The 22105-nt window shown below is 35.4% G+C and overlaps 1 protein-coding gene across 1 annotated transcript in view; it reads left to right on the forward strand.

Annotated features, from left to right (window-relative positions):
* The window catches only part of LOC143247364 (uncharacterized), an 85185-nt gene extending 66473 nt beyond the window's left edge, over positions 1 to 18712 (forward strand). The window contains exons 11-17 of the mRNA XM_076495317.1: positions 490 to 646; positions 2899 to 3015; positions 8452 to 8546; positions 10461 to 10585; positions 11737 to 12008; positions 14501 to 14570; positions 16564 to 18712. Coding sequence (XP_076351432.1) covers positions 490 to 646; positions 2899 to 3015; positions 8452 to 8546; positions 10461 to 10585; positions 11737 to 12008; positions 14501 to 14570; positions 16564 to 17821 — 2094 coding nt within the window. The 3' untranslated portion in view covers positions 17822 to 18712. The remainder of the gene's footprint in view (positions 1 to 489; positions 647 to 2898; positions 3016 to 8451; positions 8547 to 10460; positions 10586 to 11736; positions 12009 to 14500; positions 14571 to 16563) is intronic.
* The last annotated feature ends 3393 nt before the right edge of the window (positions 18713 to 22105 follow it).

Raw genomic sequence — 22105 nt, forward strand, 5'->3', positions numbered from 1 at the left:
TTTTTCACAAGTTGCTGCTCAAGAAACTCTTTTTATGCATGAACTCATTAACTGGAATGGACGATGAAAGACAAAATTCCATTTGAAATGCGAATTATATACCTAGTATAAGATTTGAAAAAGTTGTAGTTTAAACATGGCATTCTAACATGTAAACTCAACATTTGTGGTTAAAAAAAGCCAGTAAACTACAAATGTTTTACATAATTTTATCTTTTCGTTTTGTTAGTATAATTTAACATTTTATTGGATTTTTGATGACGAAAAACCCACTTGAAATAAAAATATATCTCAGGACGGCTAGTATAGGTATTAACACTCTTATTGATAAGGAGAGAACAACGTTTCGACCTTAATAGGTCATCTTCAGGTCGAAACGTTATTCTCTGCTTATCAATAAAAATGTTAATACCCATACCAGCCGTTCTGAGATATATTTTAGTAGATTATGATTTATGTGTATATAATCCTAAATGAATTTTTCTTAAGGTGACCTCAATAACAATTCCACTAGAAGCGCTGGAATTAGCTGAGAGTCAACAAGATGGTGAAATCAGAGTAAAATTCGTGGCCTACACGAATGATAAGTTCTTTCGCAGCAAGAAAAGCAAACAGAAAGAAGAGACTTACGAGGATTTTCTGAGAGGTTGGTGCATGTTGTATTTTATAGGAAATGTTCTTTATGTATTTTATAGGAAATGTTCTTTATGTATTTTATAGGAAATGTTCTTTATGTATTTTATAGAAGATGTTCTTTATGTATTTTATAGGAAATGTTCTTTATGTATTTTATAGAAGATGTTCTTTATGTATTTTATAGGAAATGTTCTTTATGTATTTTATAGGAAATGTTCTTTCTGTATTGCACACAGACAGTGAAAAAAATGTTGGTTTTGTTGATGCGTTTTGGTGCTCTATAATGATGTCGACTTCATATTATTGTTCAGTAACTTCAATACGTTATCTTTATTGGATGACTTAATGACATCACAATGTTGTTCGAATTTAAGTATCATTTCTTAGAATATATTTTACTTGTTTGGTCCTTTTATCATCGTGACACCCAGACTGATCAGAACCACCACGGCACATCTTTGCCATCTTAGAGCAAACGGTAGAGTCTAAGTTGCTGGAGCCACTATTCTGTACATGGTCCTCATGACAGCTTGAGAACGTGGACATATCTCTCACCATGGCTGGTGAGACAAGGCTTAGGAGACAAGCTGTCCTAGTTCGTACTATAAATTCAGAAAATGTCCTCACCTCAACAATAACTTTCTCCTCTCCACCATAAGTTCTACCTGGTTTGAGAAAGTGTCCTTTCATGTAATATTTTGCTAACTTTACAGTGTTGCAAAATATAAATGGAATAAAAACATTTCCAGAATAAACTCTGCGAAACAAATCCTAGGTCACAGCACCAGTATATAACTAATTAACTTCCTATGCAGTTTTCAAGTTCGTTGATGTTCCAAAAAAGTACGATACAAAATTCATATTAAACAGAAGATTCTGGAATTTATGAAAGCATAAAATAAATATAAACAGTAAAGATTCAAACTCATTTTTGAAACAAACAATAATTTCAATCTTTATTTTAAAGTGAAAATATGCTGGGACCTTACACTCTCTAGTACTGTCCAGATTCTACGCCACTCATTAACTACTCTTGTGGCTGGAGTTTGGAAGGTAGAGAAGCAACTGCTTCACTCCACAGAACATATAAGAATTGGGTTATTAAATCAAACAAGAGTATCAGTGCAATATCCAATAGTCCTAGATTACCTGAGCCAATGATCTACTTTGTTATACATGTTCAAGGAGAGATTACTTGCCACTACATATCGAATTGCAAAAATCTGTATATCACTATTAAATATGACCCACATTGTAAGGAAGCAACGACACAGAATCGTGGCTAAGCAAGTATAGGCTTTATAAAATGGTATTCATAGTATGCAACCCTAACAAAAGGCTGGAATTGGTGAAAATATATAATTGTTCACATCCGCTTTGTAAAGATTGGATGCAAAATATTTGCAGTAAAAGATTGAAATATTTATAAGAATATACCTTAATGAAAATGATTTTATTTAGTGTGTTTTTTCCAAAAGTATAAGTACCGATAGGACACGGAAATACGGAACATTTAATTGGACATTTTGTAACAACATAATAATCGCAATGTTAAAAATTGTGCAGTATTTTCTACATTACTATTTTTAACGTCTCGCGAAGGGTACTGTAAACGTTCAAATTTATTTAGTCTTATGTATTCCTTCATTACAAAAGTGTTATACATAATTTCTTTTATTTTTATTTAACAGACAGTTCCAGTAGACCCAGCATGGCCAGGTGGTTAAGGCACTCGACTCGTAATCGCAGGATTGCGGGTTCGAATTCCCGTCACACCAAACATGCTCACTCTTTCAGCCGTGGGGTTACTATAATGTGATGGTCAATCCCACTTTTCGTTTGTAAGAGTAACCCAAGAGTTGGTGATGGGTAGTAATGACTAGTTGCCTTCCCTTTAGTCTTACACTGCTAAATTAGGGACGGCTAGCACAGATAGCCCTCGTGTAGCTTTGCGCGAAATTCAAAACAAACCAATCCAGTTTCAGTACAAACTAACACGCTACTCTTGTTACAGGAGAACCTTTGTTATTGTTAACAAACAAAATCATTTTCAGCAAAGCCTTATTTTTTGTTTGTGAAATAGTCTCGTACGAAACAAAACATTTTGCATTGGAGCTTGTAGATACACACATGCATATATATGAATTATAGGTTGCTAAAAACATCCCTGTTATATATGAATTACAGGTTGCTAAAAACATATCCCTGTGATCAGTTGATCTGATTAAAGGATTCTGATTCAGATTTTTCATTACATTTCAGAACGTAAAGTTCTTCAAGCAAGTGTGGACAACATTACATTAGTAAACCTAACTGAGCTGGTAGTATACACCATACCGTTATCAGGCCGCGCTGTGTGTGTGTACTGGAAGCCTATGGGTAAGAGATATTTACATTTTAAGACTGTCTAACTTGTATCAGTTGAAGACTAGGGGATACTTCATATTATTTCAGTAACAACACTTGGTCGTTAAATTATAAATATTGATAAAATTACCACACTTTAGACATCAGGTTAGTAATGTCAGAGTTCAGTTATTAACTATATAACATACTTAACAAATGAACAATTTAGATTCGATGACAAGGAACCCACTTTCCAGAAAATAAAAGTTTGTAGACGGTTCGAATCGTTAATAAAAAACAATGACTTTATTATAAATGTATAACGTTTCACGTGTTTCTGTTTACTGCTTGTACCTGATAATGCCATTTATCAATATTCATTTTGTGTTACTAGAACTAAAAGTACGCAATATCTAATTCTTAATTTATTATTAGTAAAATATTTCGTTTGTAAAAATGCGTTATAATTACACTCTTAGTTCTGTGAGTTCTTGTGATATTCATAAAAACATAAACGTGAACAGAAAGAATTGTTTAGACATAGACTGAAAAGTCATAAATGAAAAATTTTCTTTTTACATAACGCATTGGAGTATCTTAAAATTTCATATCTCACTAACTCGTTTCTAATAATAGACTCGGCATGGCAAGGTGGGTTAAGGCGTTCGACTCCCCGTCGCACCAAACATCCTCGCCCTTTCAGTCGTGGGACGGTTATATTGAAAGAGTCAATCCCACTTTTCTAAGAGTGGGTGGTAATGACTAACTGCCTTCCCTGTAGTCTTACGCTGCAAAATGAGGGATGGCTAGCGGAGATACCGCTTGTGTAGCTTTGCACGAAAAACGAAAGAATTATTTTATTTTACTAAGCTGTTATTTATTATTTTGCTTTGTTGTCTTTTATAAATCCAGTTTTGTTTGTTCTAGTTATTTCTTTCCATATTCTTGCAAATATTAATAAGATTTGCGTGATAAGTTGAACAATGTTTTTAATACTTCTTTCACTATGTTCAACGTGGAACATTGTTGAAGAATACCTCTGAATACCTTTCTATTTTCTTATTTTTCAACAATTCTTTCTAAGCCTAATTCCACTGTAATATTGCCTTTACTACTAGACGTAGAACATTTGCCTAAAACGTCGCACGAAATAATTTAGTAAAAGTTTTCATTTGAAGGTGTCAGTTTATTCAAGTTCAAAATTAGAACGACCAAACCTGAATTTTAGGGTTCTCTAACTGTGCCATTTAACGCAAGCGTCATAAGGTATAATTCATGTTGAAAATTATAATTCCATTTTTGCATTATATCATTCTAGGCATTGAAAACCAAAATCAAATTAAAACATATTTTATATAAATAATTGAACGATACATATAATCGATAAAAAATGTATTGGACTCATATGAAGGAAGAAACACTTAAAGTAATATAAACTAGCGTCACTTGTCACTGGTCTGGCTATTGACATTAAAATAAATGGAGATGTTTTGAAATGTCAACTAGAACAAAACTATAAGATGTGAATGGCAGTGAAAGATTACCAAAGCCGCACGACACTAAATGTGATATCAAGAAAAAAATATGTCACATCATTTCATGTGCAAAATATTATTTTATCTTTTGTTCTATGGATAACGCAGACAACATGTTAAAAATTTCCTAAAAATGAACAAAATATCTGCAAGAACATCCAGCAGCGTTCTGTCTCCAATAAAACTGTTGTAACACAAGAAGTGGATCGAAAGCGAGGTGTAACAGACGAATTAAGAAACTTGGCAAAACAGTAGCGTCACCTCTTGTTCACAGTAGCCTGTTTCACCGTAGAGGTTAATATATTATTGTTAGAATTTGGTTCGTTTAATGAATTAAATTTATTAATAATTTTGGATTTTGCTTCCACGGAAAACTATGTTTCACATCAAGAAATTAGAAATAACTTTAAAAAATACTCTAACTATGGAATGCTCTATTTCAGACTAAAGCGTTTTTTCTAACCCTAATATAAACCGGAAATTAAATGGTGTGAATCAGGAAAGAGTGAGAAACATAAACAGTGGCAATATCTTTATTCTCCATATTGTTTAACACAGACAGCAAAGAAAAGGTGAAGAGTTCCGTATTAAACCGTTTCAGATAAGGACTCTTCCGCATTGTAGCTGGATATCTCGTTACGGTGTATATTAGTTATTATGGAAAATAGGCCAAAATGCTGAAAATTTTATTTCAAATATTTCAATAGGAAAAATTTATTGTGGTATTCAAACTCATTAATTTACGATAGCTACTGCATCCCCGATATAGAGGTTACGCTATAGTATATTTTAGCTTTTGGACTACTACATTACCATGTAAAGTTTGTTACAAATCGATCAACTCGTTTAGGAAGAGATTCCTCCACAGACGAAGATAACAGTTTTCTCTATACTGGACACTTACCCGGGTATGATTTATATGTATAACGCATATATTAAGAACGCCTATACCCCGATTTTTATTCAGGATAATTTAACAAATCTTTCGAGTAATATTTTAAAGAATCTCTAGCCATGGAGTGGGAGTCATCCGTGGATATATATTTATTAATGTACACAAAGACGATACACTCCTAGTAGATAAAGACGCGAAATCAATGATGCAAAAAAACATATGAACTAAATAATCAATATTGGGGTCGGATGAACGAAAATCTGATGTTCCTGGACATTATATGTAACTGCTGTCTGAGCTACGGAATCAAGGGACAGTGTTACCTTATAACCACAGTACTTTGTAAGATAGGTTTGTGAAAATTTGTATTCTTTCAACGTTTTCAATTTTATTTTTCTGTTTAAAAAAGTTTTCAAGTCTAAATGACACTGGCTAAATTAACAAGTAAATGTTTAGTAATCATTAATTTGTGAAGTTAGAATTGTCGCTTGGTCATCGTTAGTAGAAACAGCCCGGCATGGCCAGGTGATTAAGGCACTCGACTCGTAGTCCGAGGGTCGCGAGTTCGAATCCCCGTCACACCAAACATGCTCGCCCTTTCAGCTGTGGGGGCGTTATAATGTGAGGGTAAATCCCACTATTCGTTGGTAAAATAGTAGCACAAGAGTTGGCAGTGTGTGTTTTCCTCTAGTCTTACACTACTAAATTAGAGACGACTACCGCAGATAGCCCTCGAGTAGCTTTGCGCGAAATTCAAAACAAACCAAACAAATCGTTAGCGATATGAAAGATCGTGAAATTTGTGTAAATTTCAGTTGAAGAACTAAAACACTTTCATTAAGTGAACTGTTAGCTGCATTATTTTTGCCAAATTATCAAAAGGACCCACCCAACGACAGAAACCGTTACAATAATACTCAAGACAAATGTTATGCTAAATTATTCCCAGAATAACTAAATCAAAACAGTTACCAAAGGTTTCAACTACAGAGCAAACAACAACGACGACAAGCACAGAAAGAGAATAATGACAAATATAGCACAGGATTCAAGAACAACACTTCAAAGTGTGCTATTATATATATCAGTTAAATGTACTATTATAAAATGGGTTTCAGGCTTTACTGTGAGCAGTGTACATGTCTTTATGTAGATCTCGTAATGAAATGTATAATTGTTTTTTTGTTACGTAAAAATAGCAACTGCTGAAATGTACCATTATATTAAATTAAAAAGAATATATAACATTATTTAGACAGCTCAAAATATGGAAACTACTTGAATTCGGCGCAAGAAAAGTGTGTGTGCTCAGAACAAAAACATTTCGCTTCCTTATATTCGGTCGATATGCTCATCAGTTTCAGTCTTGGTTAATTTACTGTGCTGCCATCTATGAAGATATGTCTGAAATGTAGATGAAATATAACAACATTAATAAAAGTAATGAGACTTAAGAATAGCACTTCTCTGAAGAAGCTGAGTTTAATTAGATATCGAGTCTTCATATGTTGAACTGGAAATATTACGAAAATGAAGGATTTACGTTGTAACCGTAACATTTTCATAAGACAAGTGGTTCTGCTTTATGATTTTGTTTTTTAACACATGTTGAAGCTCTAATATTACCCTATATAACACAAATTTTGTTCCTGGATAGTATGTGTTATTTCTTAATTGCTCATGTTGTGAGAGTACAGAAAATGGCCATAATTCCTTCATACTTTGCTTTTGTGACCTGGATAATGACGTTTAAAAATTAACCTATTTTCTATGTAAAAACGGGCAAATTTGCACATTTTCATTTACATAAGATCTGGATAAGACAACATATGAATCAATATTTACATGTATTTATAATAAAGTTATACAACAATGAACAAAATTGTTTAGAAGTGAGTAGTTTTTCGAGATTTGCGACTTTAATGTATACTTTCACGTATCAGCCCCCCAAATAGTCTCCCATCATGTTTTCGTTATACGCTCCTTGGTAGCAATGTTCAAAGTCCAGTGAATCTTGGTGGAAGCGCTTGCCTTGCTCCTCTGAGTATGCTCATATGTTCTCCTTGAATTTATCAAGATGATTGTCGAGGATATGGACTTTCAGGGACATCATATAGCCCATTTTGCTGTAGTTCTTTACCAGAATCTCAACCAATTCCACATAATTTTCGGTCTTGTGATTGCCCAAGAAGCCCCGAACCACTGCAAAAAAGCAGCCCCAAGCATTTTTTTCCTTTCGACTGAGCTTTTTGGAGAATTCTGTGCACTCCAGGACCTTCTTTATTTGTGGTTCAACGAAGACACTAGCTTTGACCTTTGCCTCCGACAGCTCAGGGAAGAAGTCTCGAAGGTACTTGAAGGCTTCAGTCTCCTTATCAAGAGCTGTTATAAATTGTTTCATAAGACCCAAATTTATGTGCAATGGTGGGAACAACAACTTCTGGAAGGGCTCACACTTGACATTGTGCCTCCCCACAGAGAACACCGTCCTTTGTGGCCAATGCTTCATGATGTAGTGCACTATGGTGTCTCTGCTGTCTCAAAGGTAAAGGTAACAGGGAAACTTGGTAAACCTCCTTGGAGACCCATCAGGAACGCTACCATTTTGAAGTCTCCGTTAACATCCCAGCCATACCCATCATATTTCAAGGCTTCTAGCTAGGTCTTGACGCTATTGTATTCCTCTTTGAGGTGCACCGAAAACGACAGGGGAAAAGTTGTACAACATTCTAGAATATTCTGGTAAGTTCTATAATATTCTAGAAAGTTCTTGAAAATTCTTGTAAGTTCGAGGAAATTCTCTATCAGCTACTCAGCACTGAATATACCTGGAATGTTCTGGAAAATGGGTAAATTTGAAAATTTCATTACCCAGGTCACAAAAGCAAAGTTTGAAGAGAAAAATAGGTCTTTTCCATTTACTTTAGGCATAAGTAATTGGAAAATAACACTTTCTGCCCAGGATCAAGAAAAAGTAAAAATTTTGTTACATAGTGTTATTGTTATTTTATTTTACATTTGTCACTTTATTTTACCAAGAACGGATCTGGTCCACCAAAGGGTTAACCACCAATCAAACGGGTAATATTACTGTGTGCACCTCCAACCATATGACCGCCTTCTCTGTTCTTCTGGTAAGTGGAGCAAAAAATAATTAATTTGTGACTTCATAATTAAGGCACGAATGAGAATGTATATTTTATTTTTGTGGTAGAAACAGATGAACCGTTTATAGAAATAAATTATCATGTACAAAGTAATATATGAACCGTATTCCTCAATTTCATTTCAACTGTTAACATTGGAAGTTAACAGCTTTAGTATCTGGAAGCAAAATTCAGATATTATGAGTACTTGTTTGTTTCATTTGACCAATCTCGTAAAAATCTGATTAACATTGTAGTGAAGGAACTGATATAGTAAATTGATATGCCTGTAGGTCAGTGAAACATGTTCGGAGTTACAACACTAAACTCTAAGGTTCGATTCGCCCAGGCGTACAGAGAGCAGATGGCCAGTTGCGTAGCTTCCTGATGTTTTCTAATTTACATAAAAAATTGGCGGTTACACACGTACGGTTTGGTGGTCAAAAAGCTAAACAGAAAATCTGTTTAAAAAATAGTCCATAGATGTCAGTGATTAAAGAAGGAAGTTAATATTAAGTTAACCCCAAATCATGCAACACTATATTGATATTATTACAATACTGTATTCGTGAAAGCTAAAGGTTAATATTATTTGTCAATTTACCAAACACATTTTTATATAAAGGTACTTTGCATCTCTGGTTTTATTCTGTGCCTGTTTTAATTCATTAACATTTTTGTGTATTTCAAAGTCGTCTGGCATTTCTCCATAACTTTTTATAAATATTAAAAACCTTTACTGAAAAGTAACCCTATATATGAAGAACAAAAACAGCAAAATGTTAGTCTATATTCAAGTAATTCATACGTACTCAACACAGAAGGTACGAGATAGCGTGAATAATTATTTTAGTTTAGTAATCCTGGAAAGAAATTTGTAATAAACTGTGTAAAGTACAAAGACGTTATCGGATTTTACATTTCCTAAATTAAAACTGTTGTTTAAAAGCGGGGTTTAAACTTCTGCTGAGAATAACTAAGTGTTATAAACTTATGGTCGAGTGTTTATTGCGAATTATATTTCTATGCAAATCGTGATTAAAGAAACGATAACTCACTATATCAAATAAAGAAGTTAACTGTGTTAGTTACGTAACTCCAGCTGTTAGTATATAGTTTATTGACAATGCTAGCCTAGTTTTTTACCGACTTTAACCCATATTACAAAAACACTTTCTGTCAAGCACAAAACTGTATAATGGGGCTATCTACGCTCTTCCCGCTGCGGGTATCGAAATTGGATTTTTAGCATTTTAAACCTTCACACTTGCTATTGAGCCACTGCATACATTAAGAAAGATTTTAAGGTAGAGCATGTGTGTACCACCTTTACCAAAGGGTTTATTTTATTTTGTTTCTAATTACACCAGTGTGGTAGTTGGACAGGATTTAGTTTTAAAGATGCTCTATCAATAAAACTTCAAGAAGAGATTGTTTTATTGTATTCTATTTACATAAGTATTAAGAGAGGTTTGGGAAAGATATTGAGTTAATACCTGCTAGCCGTGACTCTCTGCGATAGGTATATATGTGTATTCGCTTATGATTTAAAAAAAATATTATATAATACATAATAGTTCTTGATATCGTCGAATTTGCAAAACAAAAGCTGGAATGTTTTAATAAAAGTTTTCGAAATTAATTCAACATTTTATAAATATTACTTATTAAATACAGTTATAAATATCATCCATTATAAATATATATTAGTATGTAAAAACTATTTATAGATATTACAAATAAGAGTGACAAATTGGTCATGTAAATAATGTAATGGGTTAAAATATTTTTATTTATTATAAAACAAGTGGTTGTTTAGTGTTAAACTTGCATAAAACTGGTTTGGTTTGTATTAAAAACTGTGAAGCTCATTCACAACTTTTCATTATTTTCATTCCTTAGGATCCTATGCCCGATCTTAGTATTCCAGATCAACACCAGGAAGCGCTTTCAATAATAACTTACCTTGGGTGTGCTGTATCAATATTTGGTCTCAGCTTGACAATTATAACTTACTCTATGTTCAGGCAAGTTATTTTCTAAGACATTTGTTCTTATGACAATCGAGATATTTATTTATCTGTGTGGAAAAAAATTAAAGGATCGTTGTTTTATTTTCAGTTTTCACCAAAAGTTTGTTTCTTTTGTTTCTGAATTTCGCGCAAAGCTACACGAGGGCAATCTGCGCTTGCCATATCTATTTGAGCGGTGTAAGACTAAAGAGAAGGCAGTTAGTCAATACCACACACCGCCAACTCTTGGGATACTCTTTTACCAACAAATGGAGGGATTGACCGTCACATTTATAACACCCCCCACAGCTGAAGTGGCGACCATGTTTGGTATGACGGGGATTCGAACCCACAACCCTCAGATTATGAATCGAGTGCCTTAACCACTTGGCCATGCCGGGCCTTTCACCAGAAGAATAAAAATAAAAGCATTACACAAATCAATGCATTTAAACTAATAGTATAGTTAATAATTAACACCACTAGTATATACCAGGTCATTGCTATTAATTTTTCATAATAATGTCTAAATTACATTACCAGATGGCGCTATTAGAAGCTACTCAGAAGAAAGTTCAAAACGAGATGTTTCCAGTTATTATTGTTTTGTTTATTTTGTGTTTTTTTTAATTTCGCACAAAGCTACTCGAGGGCTATCTCTGCTAGCCGTCTCTGATTTAGCAGTGTAAGACTAGAGGGAAGGCATCACCAGCCACCGCCAACTCTTGGGCTACTCTTTTACCAAAGAATAGTGGGATTGACCGTAACATTATAACGCCCCCACGGCTGAAAGGGCGAGCATGTTTGGTACGACGGGGATGCGAACCCGCGACCCTCAGATTACGAGTCGCACGCCTTAACACGCTTGGCCATGCCGGGCCAGTTATTATTGGATAACGTGAGAAGTGCTCATCATGTATCAACATGCCGCCAGTAGTCACTATGATCGCTTAATAGTGTATTAAGGACCAAATTTTTTTTGAAATTTAATGTTTAATAAAAACACTTTTTTGTTATAACGTATCTGATAATACGTTTTATCTAACCCGTTGGATTCACCCTCTAAATTTAAAACTGCAACCTTTAACTTTTTGAAGCTTTTAATTTCTAGTAAATCCGAGTGACGAACTACTTTTTTAACTGATTTTGTTGGTTCTGTTTTTCAGATGTTTAAACAGGGATCATTCCGGAAAGATCTTACTGAATCTGTGTTTATCCATGTTTTTAATGAACACGTCGTTTCTGGCCGGCTCACAGCGAGGATTGTGGATAGGGGGCGTGGATGTCTGCGTGGGAGTGGCGGTCTTAATTCATTATTTCTTGCTGACGTCACTTGCTTGGATGTGTGTCGAAGCCATCAACATGTATCACATGCTTATCTACGTGTTCGCTTCAACGGAGACGCATTTTATGTTAAAGAGGTGTTTAGTGGCGTGGGGTAGGTGTTGGGAAGATGGTGTAGATGATCAAAGTCCGTAAAAAATATCATGTGATCTGATTAAATACTATCTGACAAAGATAAGCGATATGGAAAATGTGTCAGAATGTTTTGTTGGTGTTAATATTTCATGAAAGATAGGCAAAAATGGGAGGAAGGAATCGTGTCATTAGTTAAAACTGTACAAAAAAAAAGGAACATTATAAATATTAACACTTTGGTTGGAGGAAGTTTATTGGATGCGTTCGTCATAAGCGGTACTAAATCTATTAATATCAGTATGCAACAGAAGAAAACAAATAAATGATTTGAGGTAGGTAAAGATATAATACTTTCACCGGAAAGATGGAGTTATTTCAGTTACAGCTAGACTTATCTCAGTATCACATTCAGTTACAGCTAGACTCATCTCAGTATGACATTCAGTTACAGCTAGACTCATCTCAGTATCACATTCAGTTACAGCTAGACTCATCTCAGTATCACCTTCAGTTACAGCTAGACTCATCTCACTATCACATTCATTTACAGCTAGAGTCATTTCAGTATCACATTCAGTTACAGCTAGACTCATCTCAGTATCACATTCAGTTACAGCTAGACTCATCTCAGTATCACATTCATTTACAGCTAGACTCATCTCAGTATGACATTCATTTACAACTAGACTCATCTCAGTATCACATTCAGTTACAGCTAGACTCATCTCACTATCACATTCATTTACAGCTAGAGTCATTTCAGTATCACATTCAGTTACAGCTAGACTCATCTCACTATCACATTCATTTACAGCTAGACTCATTTCAGTATCACATTCAGTTACAGCTAGACTCATCTCAGTATCACATTCAGTTACAACTAGACTCATCTCAGTATCACATTCAGTTACAGCTAGACTCATCTCAGTATCACATTCAGTTACAGCTAGACTCATCTCAGTATCACATTCAATAACAGCTAGACTCATCTCACTATCACATTCAGTTACAGCTAGACTCATCTCACTATCACATTCAGTTACAGCTAGACTCATCTCACTATCACATTCAGTTACAGCTAGACTCATCTCAGTATCACATTCAGTTACAGCTAGACTCATCTCAGTATGATATTCAGTTACAGCTAGACTCATCTCAGTATCACCTTCAGTTACAGCTAGTCTCATCTCACTATCACATTCATTTACAGCTAGACTCATCTCAGTATGACATTCATTTACAACTAGACTCATCTCAGTATCACATTCAGTTACAGCTAGACTCATCTCAGTATCACATTCATTTACAGCTAGACTCATCTCAGTATGACATTCAGTTACAGCTAGACTCATCTCACTATCACATTCAGTTACAGCTAGACTCATCTCAGTATCACATTCAGTTACAGCTAGACTCATCTCAGTATGATATTCAGTTACAGCTAGACTCATCTCAGTATCACCTTCAGTTACAGCTAGTCTCATCTCACTATCACATTCATTTACAGCTAGACTCATCTCAGAATCACATTCATTTACAACTAGATTCATCTCAGTATCACCTTCAGTTACAGCTAGACTCATCTCAGTATCACATTCAGTTACAACTTGATTCATCTCAGTATTACATCAATTTAAGGCTAGTTTTATCTCAGTTTTACATCAAGTTACGTGAAAACACATTCATCTAACAACGCTCTAACAGAAAGCATCAATTATGAATTAATAAAAAGGCAAAAATAAAACATTTATATACAAGTTTAGTGGAAAATTAAGTCTAAATAATCACGTTACTCACATACTGTCAGTATATTTTAAATTGAAGTGGTTTTCCGTGTTTGTTCAGTGCACTAAAATTTCTTAAAAGCAAGAGACGTATGATTGGTCTGTCAGCGATGTGATCAGCTGGGTTAGTTTTATCTGTTATTTTAAAGCAGCTCCGTTATAAGAATGATGATTCAAAAGCAAGAGATTTCATAGGATTAGGAAATTGGAAGTTTTTTATTTAAAATATCATTTTAATTTCAAAAATCGGAATATATTGACAGATAATCACCGTTTCAGTGGTTTAACGTTAGATTGCATGCTTTTATACCAGCTGTAAATATCTAAATTAATTGGACAATGTTTGCTCAAATTAATGCCGATAAAAACGTTTAATTGTTCAACGTTGAAATATGTAGAGTAATATTTCTCTAGTTCTGGTTTGACTGAGATTATCTTTGTTTTTGTAATTGTGGTACACCAATCCTGAAATATGTTAAATGCTGTTATTGTTTTATTACTTTTGTCTGGGACTTTTAATGGCCAAATACTTCTATGGTTAAATATTTCACATCGATGCTAATAATATATGCTGTTGGGTAAAAAAGAATGTTTTTCTCTGATCAGTTTGACATAAACGTTAGGCTGAAAATTATAGACATTAAATAATAAACTTTATGAAAATATTTTCAAACACTATTTCTTTAATTAACTGTCCAGTTAAACAAATTTTATTTCTGTGTTCCAGGTGTTCCCTTTCTAATTGTCGGAGTGACGATTGGGGTTAATTTTAGAGAATATGGTTACAGAAATGAGTTGTAAGTAGATATTAATTGCGTTGTTGAAAATTGTAATATCTGCAAAAGAATACAATAGCGAGATATAAACTAAAGAAGTTTAAAACCTACAGGAATTAATATAGTGTATCTGATATTTATTATAGCTTGTAGTTTCGAAACGCGGGTTACAAATAAGAGTTTGACAACTGATTGGCTTTTAAAGATCTTGTGAAAAGAAATATGTTGTTATCCGGATAGGCGACAAAGATATCGAAATTAAAGAATACGTTAAACGATCGCCCAGTTTTAATATTTTGATTTCAAGAGGATAACGTTTCGAGCTAGCGCTTTTCGTCATATTGATTGCATATCATACAACAAAGGCGCATGTGCAGAATCTTAAACATTGCGTGCGTAGCATTTTGAACATTGAGTGTTAATTGTCTTTGCAAAATTACATCTTTTACACAAACATTACAAGTCACGAAAAGATAAAACAGTTTGAAATCAAAATTGAAACATAATATGGGAAAAGGCGAATCTATACGAAAGCAAATCATTTAAACCAGATGGTTGTAATGGTTTTAAAGTTCCCAGATTGTACATTAATCACCTTTCCAGTCGTTGTTCTTGAATGTTAGCACAAATGGAATACGATGTGTTCTTCCTTGTTAGGATTGAGTGTTTGTTCCTGGGTACCTTAACTAGCTTTGGTAGCTGTATCTTGGATGAGAGAAAAATCCAAAGACACGAAAACCTTGTTTTCTAAATGACACTACCCTGATTTTCTCATCCAAAATGCATCTACCAAAGCTAGTTAAGATATCCAGGAACAAACACTTAATCCTACCAACAGAAAAAACGCACTGATCGTATTCCACCTGTACTAACATACCATAAAGATATTATATTAAACAATTACAGTACTCGCTGAAGTCCTTACCATTAAAACTCTTTTAAAGGACCCACTTATTATTTCTTACAGACATGACGAATCTTTTAAGAAATACCAGTTCACAGTAACCTTAAAGAAAAACAAAATGATATTCAGGCATTCGCACATACGAACGAAACAGCTCTACACACATATACGAGTTAAAAAACACTCAACTTTCAACTTGAGACAATCTTTTGCATGTACCACTGAATATATCATTGCTACATAATTTTAAGAAAAAAAATTCAATGGTTTATACATTAGACAAAGAAGCTGCTGAGTTGGTGATCAAGCACCAGAAAATATAAACCATACTAAAATGAAGAACCATAACACACTGATAGAGAAAACATTGAACCATCAACAAAAACACAAACCATACTAAAAGGAAGAACCATGATACACTGATAGAGAAAACATTGAACCATCAACAAAAACATAAACCATACTAAAATGAAGAACCATGATACACTGATAGAGAAAACATTGAACCATCAACAAAAACATAAACCATATTAAAATGAAGAACCATGATACACTGATAGAGAAAACATTAAACTATCAACAACCACAAAGTTGAGGACTTTTTGATTAGGGGACTTACTGGTGGTACGACAAACATTCACAAAAGACAACGACTAGAATGTATAATATGGGAACACTACAACCATTACAACCATCTGGTTTAAACGATTTTCTCTCCTATAAACTCATATTTTGCCCTATTTTGTTTCAATTTTAATTTCAATTTTTTATTTTTGATAACTTGTAATGTTTATGTAAAAGATGTAATTTTATAAGGAAATTTTGTCCAATGTTCAAAACGCTACGCACGCAATTTTTTTAAAAAATTCTACGCATGCGTCTTTGTTGTAAGCTGCAAGACCTGGTGGAAAGCGCTATCTCAAAACGCCATCCTCTTAAAACAAAAATATAAAAACTTGGCAGTCATTTAACTTGTTCTTTAATATTAAAGAGCTTTTATTCATTTTAATTATGACTTGTGTTGGAAATATGTCTCTTAAAAGCACACAACATTTTCATAGAATAATTAAGTAAATTTAACTTAAAGCACGTATTTGTTTTTTGTTACAGTTGTATGCTGTCTCCAGCCAATCCATACACCTATTACCTTTCTTTCTTGGGGCCATCTTGCCTTATTCTTCTCGTCAATCTTACAATCTTCGTCCTCGTGACACGAGTGCTGTTTACTCCTCGCATGACTGCCAGAGCCGGGATCAACTATCTCCAGAATTCCCACGTCGTCACCATTGCCCAAGTTCGAGGAGCTTTCACTGTCATGACTCTTTTGGGTGTCACTTGGGTCTTTGGGGCTTTCGCTGTAGGGAAGGCTAAGCTAGTGTTTCAATATATCTTTTGCATAGCTAACTCTCTTCAAGGGTTCTTAATCTTTGTTGTACGCTGTCTTCAGTATCCAGAAGCCAAAAGTGCATGGCTGCAATTGGTTAAAACCGGAACTCTGAAGAAATACCGCGGACTGGTTCCTCCTGGAGGATCCTGGTACGCTAGTTCCAATTCAAATCAGAAACAAAATGGTCATAAGCTTACCAATCGTATGCTAAGTAACACAAGTACAGATACAACTAGTACGGTAGTTTTCAACAGCAACTTCTGGAGTCGTTCGTCCAACAAAAGTGACTCTCATCGAATTCTGGGTAATGGAAACACTAATATATCTAGACTTTCCAGTCGAAGCAAAACCTTGAAAGACACGAATGTACAGAAAGAAGAGAAGTTTCACAAGAAAGTAGAAAAATTGGACTCGGTAAAACCTATCAGCGACAAGAACACGTTGAACGAGGTAAGCAACAAAACAGTGCTAGATTCGATCTTGGAAGATGAAAATGATAAAAACGGAATGAATATCTCATCTCCATTTGGTTGCAATGAAAACGGAGTTCCTTTAGAATCAATCGGTTTTATTGATGAAGATGAATCGAGTCGATACGAAGAAGAAAGAGTTTCATTTACAGAGCCATCTGGTGATGAAAGTGGGTATCAGTCTTCTTCTCCTGAATCTCAAGCCATGAGGCAACGTGATTACAGCAGTCTGGATGAATCAGGACGGACGCCATTATCTTCTAAAGGATTTAGATGGTCCAGAAAACCCAAAGATTGTGAATATAAACCAGTAGTCGCTTCACAAAATTGCAATAAACAATCTTTGTTGACACCTTTTAAGAAAGCAAGACATCAACGACCGCCAAATAAAGAAGAAGCTGACCAAACTATGAATCTTTTGGAAACACGAAAAAGTGAAACGACAAATGTTTCAGAAAATGCTATGAAAGACCAACTAATGTTGAAGTCTTGTAATGTAGAACTAATGTAAACATTTACGTTCTCTAAAACATATGTCGTTTTAGACTGAGAGCTCTAATACCTACGTCATATTCTTACTTGTAAAAGATGTATGGAATTTAGATCTGAACGTTGTCAACTTTTATAAACAGGATAACCTGAACGTTTGAACTGTTTCAACATCAGTTTAACTTCACTTAATTGGGATGGCTTCACAAGTAGAAATGATCTATTTAATCAAATCCCTTTAGGTGGCCAGCGACATGGGGAGTATGTCGGCGAGTTGGTTGGTTCTGATCACTTAAAGATAGAAGCGTTATCAGTGTGTGTGTATGTGTTGTGTCAGTAGAGTGGGAAAGAAATATCCTTATATTTTATTAGCATGCTTGTTTACGTCTTATTCGCAATGCGTGACAATAACGTGTTTTATTGAGTAGGTTAACAGCAATATAGCAGTATGTAGATACGACTGTTTTTTTTTGTGAGAATACTGCTGTTAGCAAGACTTGCCAAACTTTCTCACACCCTCAGTCTTGAAGTTAGATTTAGAACTGTTCATTCCAAAATCTTGAAACAATAATCGTTACAGGAACAGTTAATGAGTCTGTGTTGTGTGGATTGTCATGAACGTCATGCTCATATTTCGTGACGTCATCACAAAATGTTAAGTAATTTTGTAGTTAGCAAGCATGCAGCATGACCAATAATTAAAATATTTGTACATTTCCTATAACCAATTTCAGATGTCTGAGTTCTGCGATATATTTCTTCCTTACTTCAAAGATAATCGTTTATCTTGTTCGCATGTAGCACAAACAAGCTGGCCTTGACATGTGAGAAATGTCTTCACAAATGCTTGCCAACTCGTAATGTTAGGAACAAATCTGTAAGTAACGCTTTACAATGAATGATTTTTAAGCTCTGGTTAGATGTTATCTAGTTTTTTGTTGTTGTTTTTTACTGAAATTCTGCTATTCATATTTTATCGTTAAACTTGAAATTTCAGTATTTCATATTTCGAACTCCGAAAGAGTGTAGCTTAGTCAACAGAAATACACGCAACACCAAAAAAGAAAAAAAATATATCCAACTTCCTGTTGGTTTCAATAGCAGAGCGTCATCTTGTCTTATATTGGTGACACATTAACTTGGTATCATTAAACAAGATGGCGTGCTGTGTAAGATAATCACCCTTCCTTTTCCCCAGAATATACATACATAAATACATACATATATACTCTTCAAAAAAAGAAACGCAAAAGGCAAAATATGAGACAAATTGTTAACAAGTTTATTCCGGGTAGTTCTGTATGACATGTGTGAAACTTTGCACATTCACTGCTTAACATCAAAAGTCTGCAAGGGCGAAGTCCACGCTCACTAGGTGAAGTTAAACGTCACTCAACATCAATAACGAGTATGCCTCCCGTGAGCATCAATAACTGCTTGGCATCTCCTGCCCATGGAAGCGATGAAATGACGAATCACATCCTGTGGAATAGCTGTCCACTCAGCCTGCAAAGCTGCTGCAAGCTGAGGTAGATTCTGCGGTTGAGGTTGTCACCGTCGCAGACGTCGGTCTAAATCGTCTCAGAGATGTTCGATGGGGTTTAAATCTGGTGATCTGGAGGGCCAGGGAAGAACATTGATGTTGTGGTGTCTCAAGAAGACAGTGGTGAGTCGGGCTGTGTGAGGACGAGCGTTGTCATGTTGAAAAACGTCGTTGACGTTCACCATGATGGGTTGCACATGGGGCCTAAGAATCTCGCCGACGTATCGTTGAGCCGTAAGATTCCCTCGAATGTGCAAAAGGTCTGTTCTGGCATTGTAAGCGATGGCAGCCCACATCATGACGCTGCCACCACCAAATCTGTCAACATCCAGCACAAAGTTTGCTGCAAAACGTTCACTTCGGCGACCGTAAACACGGGTCCTTCCATCCTGCCTACGAAGCATAAAACGTGATTCATCGCTAAACCAAACATGTCTCCATCGTCGATGAGGCCATACCCGATGTGCCCGAGTCCACTGCAGCCGTGCTTGACGATGTTGCTGGATGAGGATGACTCCTCTGACTGGACGTCGAGGTCGGATTCCTGCATCTCGTAGACGGTTGCGTACGGTCTGATCGGAAATCGTACGCATCCCTGGTATGGTTGAGGCAGTAGACGTCGCAGTAGTGGTCTTATCCCGAAAGTGACGTAACCGGATGTTGCAATCTTGTACGGGCGTGGTCACACGAGGTCTGCCAGATCGTGGACGGTCACGAGTTGATCTATGTTGTTGGTGACGATTCCATAGCCTTGTGATGGTGCTTGGGTGGACATTCACAGCTCTGGCAACATCTGATCGAGATTCGCCTGCTTCCAAGCGACCAATGGCGTTGTTGCGTTGTGCTTCAGTCAGTCTTGGCGTAACTGTATTGCGTGTCGGTGGCTTAACACTGAGCTATGGAAACCGAGAACCCGTCACTTTTATAGGGATTTTGCACATGTTGCACTTGCAGAGCATGCAGATCTCTCAAACAAATTTATTGGACACGAATGCATTTTGGCAAAAAATCCGATGTTTTCCTCCGTTTTCAAAGTGCACAACTTTTATCGTCATTTGGGTCTGACAATCAGTGCCTTAACACGTGTAACATCACATACTCTGAGCTTGTAACGTTATTACATATATTTCTCTTTAAAATAACAAAAATATCCCTTTTGCGTTTCTTGTTTTGAAGAGTATTTCTATAGTGGATATGCTTCAATTTATACATTGATTACTAGTCACGATTTGTGTAGGATTTTAAGTAAGATTAACCTTTTATTCATAGCAATGTACCATAAACTCATGAATGATCACTGTTATCCATTTGGATTAAAAGAAGCATTTCAATTTCTTAGTGGGTTAGTGGAAAGGTGATCAACTTATAGCACTAAATTCCAAGACTCAAATCCTCCCTGGTGGACAGAGTTTACTGAGATAATTCATTGCGTTAAAACAAACATCCTCTCACCACACAAAATAAAAAAGAAAGATTTCTGTTTTCTATAAAGCCATATTTCTGCATGTCCCACCACTAAAATGGCAGTCCGTCTGATGAGGGTTCTCCAAATGATATAAATCAATATATTGTTCTGATTTGTTTTCAGCAGCACGTCACAATAGAAATGCTATATACAACATGAAAACAAAAGTTCTTATTTTCACAAATTTGCAACTAAATATAAAGAGTAATTTGTATAGATCATCATGATTAACAAACGCTTATTAAAATGTCATTTATGCAGTGTCTTAATACTTAGGTTAATTAGCTGAGTATTCTCTTTACAATGTGTGAAATGGATATACAGACGGTACATTTCATTTATGGTATATGACAATGAAAAAGGAGAAATTGATGTTTTCTGTATTTCATTGATAAAACGTGTAAACATTGTTTCTCATTCCTGAAATTGGCTGGTACGAAATACATGCTGGTATGTAAAGAAATCTGTTTTTTTTTTATTCCTCTAACGTGACTGATGCACTGTTGTTTTCTGTATTGCATTAAAATGTGATGAAACAATGTACTTTATTGCTGTCATACGTGGATACGAGATGGATACTGTTCTTTATTCCTATCATACGTGGGTACGAAATGAACACCGTTCTTTATTCTTGGCATACGTAGGTACGAAATGGACACTGTTATTTATTCCTATCATACGTGGGTACGAGATGGACACCGTTCTTTATTCTTGGCATACGTAGGTACGAGATGGATACAGTACTTTATTCCTGTATTGTGTTTATACGAGATGGACACTGTTCTTTATTCCTGTATTGTGCTTATACGAGATGGACACTGTTCTTTATTCCTGTGTTGTGTTTATATGAGATGGACACTGTTCTTTATTCCTGTATTGTGCTTATACGAGATGGAGACTGTTCTTTATTCCTGTATTGTGCTTATACGAAACTGACACCGTTCTTTATTCCTGTATTGTGCTTATACGAAATGGACATTGTTCTTTATTCCTGTGTTGTGTTTATACGAGATGGACACTGTTCTTTATTCCTGTATTGTGCTTATACGAGATGGACACTGTTCTTTATTCCTGAACCCGGCATGGCCAAGCGTGTTAAGGCGTGCGACTCGTAATCTGACGGTCGCGGGTTCGCATCCCCGTAACACCAAACATGCTCGCCCCTTCAGCCGTGATGGCGTTATAATGTGACGGTCAATCCCACTATTTGTTGGTAAAAGAGTAGCCCAAGAGTTGGCGGTGGGTGGTGATGACTAGCTGCCTTCCCTCTAGTCTTACACTGCTAAATTAGGGACGGC

The sequence above is a fragment of the Tachypleus tridentatus genome, chromosome 3 (assembly GCF_004210375.1).
Source record: "Tachypleus tridentatus isolate NWPU-2018 chromosome 3, ASM421037v1, whole genome shotgun sequence".
Lineage (NCBI taxonomy): Eukaryota > Metazoa > Arthropoda > Merostomata > Xiphosura > Limulidae > Tachypleus > Tachypleus tridentatus.